The following is a 9,842-nucleotide window of genomic DNA, read 5'->3' on the forward strand; positions in this document are numbered from 1 at the left end:
TAAGTACAACAATGCTTACAGCAGCTTTAAGTGAAATGTCACAAAAGAAGAGAAACTGATTTGACAAAATGCAACGGCATGGGTTTTGAGAAACCTGTGTTTATTGACAACACCTCGCTAGCATCTTACTGAGCAGCCGTTATCACAGGGCAAATGAAATCTGAGGTTGAATATGGAATACAATTAAACATTTTCTGACTGAATGAGCAGTCCTGGCTCTTAGATTTTACCCTGGAGATGATGAGAACATCATATATATATATATAAAACAGTGACAATATATTACAATACATACAACACTGTGCTTTGAAATAAATACAAATGTTGGAATGGTTCCCTTGTTTGTTTACAAAAGCCTTCTACACAAAAATCACATGAAGATGATGCTACACAGTGCAAAATAAATCATCTTGAAAACAAATTTACAACAGCTAAAGCACCAATTACCAACCAATAAAAATCCAGGGATTTTAATTACATGGGTAACCTCTAAAAAAAAGGGATATTCTTTAAAAAGTTTGAGCCAAAACAGTGTTTGAATTATCCCTGCCAACACTGTCCACCAAGAGCTTAACCATCTAAGCCCTATTTCTGTGTTCGTCCACCTTCGGCACCATTTCACTCCGGTCATCCATTCATTCAAACCACCACGTGTCGAGCAGTGCACCAGACCGCATTGACAAAATGACCCAAAAAGGACTTAACGGCATAGGCACTCCCAGAAACGACGCACAGAACCAAGCAGCATTCGTACACTAAAGAGGGAAAAGCAGCAGAGAAGGGTCGCTTTAGATCTTGGTTTGTACCACCTCCTCGTCAGAGCTGGATCCTTTAGAGCTCCTTCTGTCCTCTTTGTGGTTCTCAACAGACACCTTCCTGGCCATCTCCAAACTCTTCTTTCTGTCTTTCTCATCAGGCTCCATCTCTTCAGGCTTCCTCACGGCAAACTGGGCTTCTATCTTGGCCGGGTCGATGTAGGTGTAGAAATAGGCCATGACGGCGAAGATGATGCACACCAGCACCAGCAGAGAGGCGAAGAGGATGTACTCGGCCCACTAGTGGATTAACAAAAACAAAAAAAAACACACACAGTTTTAATCTTTTAATTTTTGAATGTTTGAAACTAAAATTCTTACGTATCGCACCTTTAAATTTAAGTTTAGCTCTCAAAAATACACAGAGGAAACCAAATTCATCAAGTTTCACACATTAACCATGGGCATTTTATCACACAAAATGAACTTTGAGGACAATATGTGTCAAGTAACGGTTAAATAATATCCACCCACCTGATCTTCGAGCGTTGCAGCCTCAGCGATAATGAGCACAATGATGTTACCTACAGCGACAGTTAGCAGCCAACCAGCCTGCAGCACAGACTTCATGTTGCTGGGTGCCTTGAGGGCAAAAGTAGATTCATACAGAACTTTAATTATTTGTGTTTTTCACTTGTTTCCAAAATGCTTTTGTGAGGAAAGCACCCTCTACCTGTGAGTAGGAGAACTCCAGGCCGGTGACAGAGAAGACCACCTCTCCTGCAGTCATGAGGAAATACTGAGGGATCTGCCAGGCCATGTGGAAGGTGTTAGGGCTCATGTCCATAACTGGTTGGATGTAACTCTGGCACTGCAGGACAGAGACGGGAACCCAGATGTGTTACCTCAATCAAAAACAGCTACATTCGAGCTATATTGTGACTTAAAATGTATTTATGAGTTACATCTTGTCCAAAAGTGAAATTCGGCCTGATGATCATGGTGTAAGAGCTGCCGAAGCCAAATTTCTGTTGGAAGAAACACTCTTGTCCTTCGCTGTCCTTGATCGAGAAATTTGCACTGATGTAACAAGAAAAACACCGGTCAGTACAAGGACATTTCTCAAACACTATTGCATGTGACATATTAACAAATAGCAGTCTTACTTTCCCTGTGGAACCGCACCATAAGCTGACATGTTGTTGGTGTTGGTGTCCCCAAACAGCACCTCACCCAACGTTATGTTCAAAGTAGAGTTAAAACCATTCAGGAATCTGGGGAAGGAGAATTCAGCGCACAACAGTCAGTCTAAAAGTGAGTTTACGCAACATTTGGAACAAGATTAAACACGTTCTTTTGCTGCTACAGTGTTATCTTACCAAAGTCTGATCTGAGTTCACTAAAGAACTTGAGTAAAAATAAAAATAGCTTGTTGTTCATTTGCCTATGATGACAGGCTTACTAAATCACACATATACCATAATAATGGCCGCCACCTGGGGGCAGCATATCACCAGAGTAACTGTTATCTGCTGCTAAATGTAGCTGCCATTAGCGAGTTAGCTGAGTTAGCCGTACAGCGAGCACTCTGGACTGGAAGCGCGGAGAGGTTTTATGAGACGGGACTAGCTCGGGCTAGCTGGTTAGCATGCTAACTTCGGTAGATATCTGTTCAACAATACATAGATGTCTTTGACGTAAAATCCAAACTGTTATTTCTTCACATTCTGGTGATGTTAAGTAAAAATGTGTACATGTTGCACCTTTAAGAACATCACAGTGGCCTAAATGTAATGGTTCTTTTAAAGACAAAAAAAAAAAAAACAAGTAATCAAACAGCCTCATAACAATTTGAAACTTGCCTGATAGCGTTAGCGCCTTGCTCCGGCTTTGCTTTGATGTCCTCGAACTGAAGACAAAAAGATACATTAGAACCTCCACATCTTTATATGTTAAAGAAACTTACAGTTTAAACATAATTTAAGTCCATTTAAAACAACATGTTGTCACTATCTGGCTCTCGTACTCACCTTTATGTACCTGGGTAGGTCCCCATCCTGAATGATAACCAGGGTAGTCCGATTGCCATCTGCTAAACTGGCACTGTAATTGGCGTCAGGCCCCAGCTGCAGTTGGAAGGTGTCAGTAAAGGTCAGGTAGTCCTCGCTGCCCTGTAGCAGAAACATAAATCAATATTAACCCGTCCTCAACCCTTTAGTGTACGGTGACTGAGAACAGACAGTTTTAGTAACTTTGTCAACTTTGTGTCTTATATTGACTGAAGTACCATGTAAGGGTCCAGGGGAAAGGTGTTGTTTCCAGCTTTAATGTCCAGCTTTCTGTCAACCATGTTGATGAACTTCACTTGGACTTCATTGCTTGATGGGAACGTAGGCAGTGTTTTCTAAAAGAGAAATGGCATCGTGTCCATGTGTGTGTGTAAATTGCGCCTCATAAGATTTTGTGTACATCGAAGTTACTCGGCGTACGTTTTAATGTGTCACACTTACATCAATTTGTATCTGGACCAGGGCAGCAGCGATGAACGCGAGAGCAGCGAAGAGCATGCCCACAGTCATCCTCTTCAACGGACTGCAGAAGACACGTGTTCATACACATTTGAGTTTATCTTCATATCTCTACGCCCTACTCAGACACATGGAACAATAGTTTCAGGCAGCCAAAATGGACAGCAATAAAAATAGACTCACCTGAAGTTTATTTTGCACTTGGCAATCAGTGGGTAGATCACACTGTCCATGATTGGCACCAAAATGAGGATCAAGATAGGGTTGACAGTCTGGTGGGGAAGAAGGCGAGTTGCTCTTTAAAGCCATGTCAACAGCATCGAGGAACACCACAACAAAGTGAGGAAAATAATCAGCTCAAATGTCTCACCTGCATCTGATCGGGCTGGATCGTGAGAACTCCCTGTTGAAGAAGAAAAGGAGAGAGACAAACAGAGTCTCATTTATAAAACAGTCTTTTCTGATGTTTTAGTAAAAAATGCTAAAAGTAAATCACTTACAAAGTCGCCGTTTAGGGTTGTAGCCTGGAGGGTCCATCTTGAGCCCTGTGGAGGAGACGCATCTATTCTTTAGTCTGACTTTTGAATCTGCCACTATCTTTTTCTTCTAACTGTCAAGTGTCCAGGAGAGAGAATTGGTTGTTACCTGCTGGTCAAAGAGAGCCCAGAACATGGGCAGAGGGATGTAGAGGAACAGCACCTTCAGCACCATCTTCACCTGCGCAATCAGGAGTTTCTGGAGCCAAACACAGACAGTGATTATGATTTTTACATCACTGATTGTGCTGTTTGTATTTGCACGGGCATTTGTACTGCACTTACATCATATCCCTCCTCAGCCCAGTCCATCCAGTGGTCTCTCTTTGGATATTGAGGACTACGGTGTCTAAAGCGGTTATTGAGGGCAAACTACAGATAGCAGAAAGAAAACATTTCCATGTGAATTTTCCCTCTAACTGGAATGTACTTTGTGACTGAAACGGTAACTGAAAGTTAACAAAGGTAACTAATGAATGTTGTAATAAATTATACATGTTCCACTTACCCCGATGCAACGGCAGACCTTCACGATGATGTTGCCTTGAGGGGCAGTCTTATTGTACATACCACTTCCAATGATGAACACAACTGCAGAAATGATCAGAAATTAAAGGACATCATTGTTAGAACTTATTTTAAATACTGGTCCAGCTTGTGCATGCACTTCACATGGGGTGTGAGCTAACGCTTTTAGCCTAGCAGCTACAATGAAGATTTCAGCTTTAAAAATGGTGTAAATAACATCTTTCCTAATCAATTCTGGATCTCAGAAGACTTAGGAGACTTGGATTACGCTGGACAAGCTGTACGGAGCCATTTTATGTTTCTTTTCAGTTGTTTTTTCAACATTTTAAAACAAGTCCCTATCTGCTTCAGTTGTGTAGGAGAACGCTGCTTTGCTGTGAAGCTCCAGAAATGTTTTATGGACTACGAAACTTCACCCGACTTTCCATCGGCACGGGGGTGAGGAGATAACGACTGAAGTTTTAATTTTTGGGTAAAGTTATCCTTTAAGTTGGGGAGACTCACAAGAGACAATTCAAAGTTAGACAGACTGACTTTTATTCTCTAGTATGGGCCAAGATCGGAACAACACTGGAGCCTACAATTCCCATAACATCACATTACTATCCGCTTACATACGGCCAATAAAAAAGTGATTAATTCATGTAAATTGCTACAAATTGTTCTACAGAGCCCTTTAATAAAATACTTCTTACTATGATGTAGCACTGATCTGCTCACAGAAACAAAAATAAAGAAAAGAAGGAGTTCTTACTCAGAGCTACCACCATGAGAAGAGCGGGGACACCAAAGGCCAGAGGGTAGCACTGCATCTTTTTGTGAACACCACACTCCTGAGCTGGAAACCACAGCACACACACACACACACATTTATTAAACTTCCATATGTGATATCTTTCACATAGTTTAAGCTTTGTGATCAACTTCTGCATACCTCTCAGGATGGGGGTGATGATAGTGGACAGCAGACTGCCAGCATTGATGGACAGGTAGAAGATGGAGAAGAAGGTGCTTCTCTGCTTCTCCTGTTGGACACAGAAAGTAAAAAATAAATCAAGATTGTGACGTTATAGCATCGATTAACATTGGATGCATTTTCCCCAAACTCTTACACAACATCTCATTTCACTTGAGTCATTAATATTATGAGTAATCTTTGTCCCGGGCCTTGAACGGACAGATGGACCTGTGATCATTAGTTAATCAACAACAGGCTGGAATGAAGCAGAGATACAAGAAGTGCTGACGGCAGGAATAACTGAGTGAATCATCTTTTTAATTGCTGTGTGCACGTGTGTGTGTGCGTGTCCTGCATGTGGTGTGTGCATGCATTCATGGGAGGTCAGCGTCCATGTGTATGTTTACATGTAGCTGCATCATGAGTGTGTGTACCTGTAATTTGCAAAGTGGGTATAAGGGTTGGACAAGAGTGTGAATACAGTGTGTGTGCTTGAGCGACATCTAACCTGATGGTCTTCAAACTGGTCTCCACCAAAGGCAGCCACGCAGGGCTTGATGCCTCCTGTTCCCAGGGCGATGAGCAGCAGCCCCACCATGGACAGAGCTCTGTGGGCACGACACAACACAGACACTCTGTCAGTATATCTGTTTGTCAACCTGTTGCGTTTCTGTCACAAAAACCTGAGTGTGTGTTCAACTCACACGTGGAGGGTCATGTCATCGGGGATGCCATCCCTGTCGCGATCTGTTATGTCATGGATGGCACTTATTGCCATGATGATCTGTCCCAGCGTGTAAACGATGGACAGGTAAACAATGGTCCTGTGCAGAGGGAGGAGGAGGAAGGAGCGAGGTGTTAAACAGGTGTGCATGAGGTTCAGATAGAGATAAGATAGACACGGGTCAAAAATCCAAGGATGAAAGTTAACAGCTGATTCTGTGATATACTTTGACCCTAACCTAACCCTGCAGACAAGCATACATCTACTATTAAAAAGTTTTTTTTGCAGGATTTGAAACTCACTTGAACTTGCCGAGCCATGAATCGGCCACGATGGCTCCCAGGATGGGTGTCAGGTAGCACAGAGCCACAAAGGTGTGGTAGATAGTGGTGGAGAAGTCATCGTCCCACTGCAGGAAGTACTTGAAGTACAGCACCAGCACGGCTGCAGACGGGAGGGAAGACGGAGAGAATGGGAGAAAGTGAAAAAGAGGTGGAGAGATGGGAAGTATTAAGATATTTAGCTTACAGAAAGTAAAGAAGGTCACGACCCCTCAGATGTGTCTTGTGACCCTTTAGAGGGGTCTGAACCAAAGGTTGGGAACCACTGAACTTACTACCTGACTGTATATAAAGTATTTAAAATACTCACAGGGATCATTTTTCTGCAAAGCGGGTACTTTTACTTATATTGTACTGATAATACTTTTTATTTTTATTTGTACTTAAGTACAGCATGACTTTGACTCATATTGGAGTATTTTTACATTGTTGTATTGGTACTTTTCCACACACTGATCATATATTTTGTGTGTAAACTCTTAAATAAATGTAGTAAAGAAGCACAAAGTCGCATAAAATGGAAATACTCGAGTATAAGCACCTCCAAATTGTACGCAAGTACATAAAACAACTTCTTTAAATATGAATAAAGCAAATTAAACTGTATTAACTGCATCAGACTGAGAGCAAACCAACTCACCTCGCATGCCATAGTAGGAGAAACGCTCGCAGAACTCATTGACCACGATGAAGAAGATGCTGATTGGGTAGCCGAGGATGGTCTTCTGTTAAAGGAAAGGAACAGATATTAAATTACATTAATTAAATCACTCCACTTCAGTGCCTGGAACTGGATTTCTAATGCCATGATTATGATTATATTTTTGATTATATACAGGAAGTCCTGTTGGTTATCAGAAAATTAAACATTAAATATCTGCATCTTTATAATTTCTACAGACGGTTCAATAACAGAAGGACTTACACTTTTCCCCTTGTGCTTCTTCTCGCCTTTGTCTGCAGAAGTGAGCATCATAAGTCAGACATTATGTTAACTTAAAAAATATGAAAAAGCTAAATATGCAGATAAACATGCAGGAAAATAAATCCCAAAATGTGAGGCTGGGACTCACCTGCCATGGCTGCTTTGTTTGTCGACTTCGGGTCCCTTCTCCGACAGAATCCTTCAGCAAAAAAAAAGACGCAAAGAGACTAGTGACCCCTGTCTAGATCCACGGCATGAAGACCGAGCCGAGGCCCGGCCACCTTCTTATGTAACTTCCCCATCGACACCCCCTGCAACTCCCACTGATGCTGCAAACATCATGTCCAGCACCTCCCAACGTGCAAGTCACCATTGTTCCCTCCTCCCAGCACATTCTCCTCATCGTAAGTGTGTGTGTGTCAGTAATTACTTTATGACTCAGGTGCAATGAGAGGGTCTTGCCTTGCAGATAAAGAGGACTGATAAAGGTAATAATATTCTTATTGCTTTCCAAAATGTCCTGACAATTCAATTATTAGCATTACTGCCTGGATGCATTGTGTACACGTATGGCAAAATAATTTTAAAAAATACATGTGTACGCGTACTTCACAGTACACACCTTTAAGACCTTTAAACCCGCTTTAATTTTTTGAGTACAAACTTATAGACTGGTTTGTTTATTAGTAGATAAAGTGTTTGGCTTGACACGTGTACATGTGGTTATATGTGTGTTTAACTAATGATGACCTCCGAGGAAAATGGCCGCCGTGTGAATATGGTGTATTATGTCATTTCAGGCTAAAAAATGTTTTTATTAAGCATTAGTCCATAGGTTTTTTTTACCCAGGTGGTTAGAAGAGTCTGTGAGAAATCTTTAAATACATCCAGAAAAGCAACAACTTTTTGTTAAACCACCATCTGAGTTTTAAAAAAAATAGCTGGGTGTTTATTTTGAGCTCTGGACAGTACTGGTACTTGATAGCAGCAGTGACTAAAGCACAAACACATAAAAAGATCAAGATTACAGCAGTGACTTCTTGCGTACTTCATCAAATAATGACACACAAACACACAACATGAAACACCAGCAGGACTCACGCCAGACGCATGATGTTTAGCAGCCCGAATCTCTGAAACAATGACTCAGTCGGGGTGTTTGTCGGGGTGTTGGGGTGAGGTAGGGGGGCTCTGTCGGTGATCGGAGGTGGGATTAGCTGGTCATTTAAATGACACAGAGCTCAGTGGGGGTTTTATATGAGTCAGCATCCTGATTTCACTCCCGTCTCTCTTCAATGTATGCACTGCTCTGTTCACCAACATGCTTACTATTAATCACACATGCACAATAGAGTTATTTTTAACAGATAATGTAATGACCCAAGTAGATTACAGTATCTAAATATGACACATTATCAGTTGTCAACTACAGTCACATGTTACACCCAGAGTTTACTCTTAAAACTGCATATTGTAAAGCTTTGCTACTGATGTGTGGTGCACTGTCAATAATCAAATATAGCAAAGTATATGGATGAATATTGCTTTGCACTAGCAGGCTAAAGCTAGGCAGCCCTAGCTTATTTAAAAAGCTGCTGCTCTGATTGTTTGGCTCCTAGTTTTGTCTGTCGAGCCTGCAAAATGTGAGGAAGGCGGGAAATGTTGGTTTGGAAAAAATAGGGAATAAATAAATAAAAATAATATGAGTTTGTTTAAGAGTAGCCAGTTAATGGTCAATGTTAGCTTACTCCAGCTAACAGTGAGTCATGAAGTCAGGGAAGAGAATTAGTGATATCTGTGAGAGCAAACTCTCAATGTTAAGGATGCTAACATTAGCTAACATTTAGCAACCATAACCTACTAGAGCAGAAATAACTGTGTGTATTGAAATGTGGTGTGTTGAATGCTTCAGAATTTATTTTCATTTGGAGGAATGTGTTATTTTTCTCTTTAAAGTTATTTTTTATGAATATTAAAGGAAAAACATTAAATTTAAAGGTGCAATATGTATGAATTGGCCACCTCTCGAATTAACACTCATAACAAATAGTGGGCCGCATAGTACAAGAGTAACCACTAACTGCTGCTAACTGTAGCTGCTGTTAGCTAGTGAGCTCAGTTAGCTGTGCTGCTAGTAGTCCAGACTGGGAGCTCAGAGTGGTATTATGAGAAATGACAGGCCAGGGCTAGCTGGTTAGCATGCTAACTTCAGTAGTTATCTCTGCAACACAATACATAGATGACAAAACGACAAAACTCTTATTTCTTCACATTCTGTCTTTAATTTCAGTAAATTGAATATTCTAAACTAAAATTCTTACATATTTCACCTTTAATGTCTCTTTTTAAACTCTATTTTAACTATTGAACTAACTATTAGTATTATTTATCAATGTATTCAGTTATATTCTTGACTTTTCTGATAACCTTTTGCTCCATGTTGTCAGTTTCGGGCGTCCACACTGATGAACGCAAACATCTGCTTGTCTCAAAGTAGTTCTCCTTCAATGCACCGCATAAAAACAGCATACAGTAGGTCTATAGTGA

General features: G+C 41.0%; 1 protein-coding gene across 1 annotated transcript; it reads right to left on the reverse strand.

The window, feature by feature from the left end:
• Window positions 1-79: 79 nt before the first annotated feature.
• Window positions 80-7,555, reverse strand: LOC140992015 (solute carrier family 15 member 1-like). The gene is made up of 23 exons (XM_073462210.1): window positions 7,444-7,555; window positions 7,296-7,327; window positions 7,011-7,095; window positions 6,332-6,473; window positions 6,010-6,129; window positions 5,814-5,913; window positions 5,282-5,372; window positions 5,102-5,185; window positions 4,328-4,410; window positions 4,105-4,191; window positions 3,929-4,018; window positions 3,784-3,828; window positions 3,654-3,686; window positions 3,467-3,555; window positions 3,266-3,347; window positions 3,043-3,159; window positions 2,786-2,926; window positions 2,618-2,664; window positions 1,922-2,029; window positions 1,721-1,835; window positions 1,489-1,626; window positions 1,290-1,397; window positions 80-1,055 (listed from the first exon to the last, which is right to left on the reverse strand). The coding sequence occupies exons 1-23, from the start codon at window positions 7,448-7,450 to the stop codon at window positions 789-791; spliced, it is 2,211 nt and encodes a 736-aa protein (XP_073318311.1). The 5' UTR covers window positions 7,451-7,555; the 3' UTR covers window positions 80-788.
• Window positions 7,556-9,842: the final 2,287 nt, after the last annotated feature.

Source organism: Pagrus major, chromosome 24 (assembly GCF_040436345.1).
Source record: "Pagrus major chromosome 24, Pma_NU_1.0".
Taxonomy (NCBI): Eukaryota; Metazoa; Chordata; class Actinopteri; order Spariformes; family Sparidae; genus Pagrus; species Pagrus major.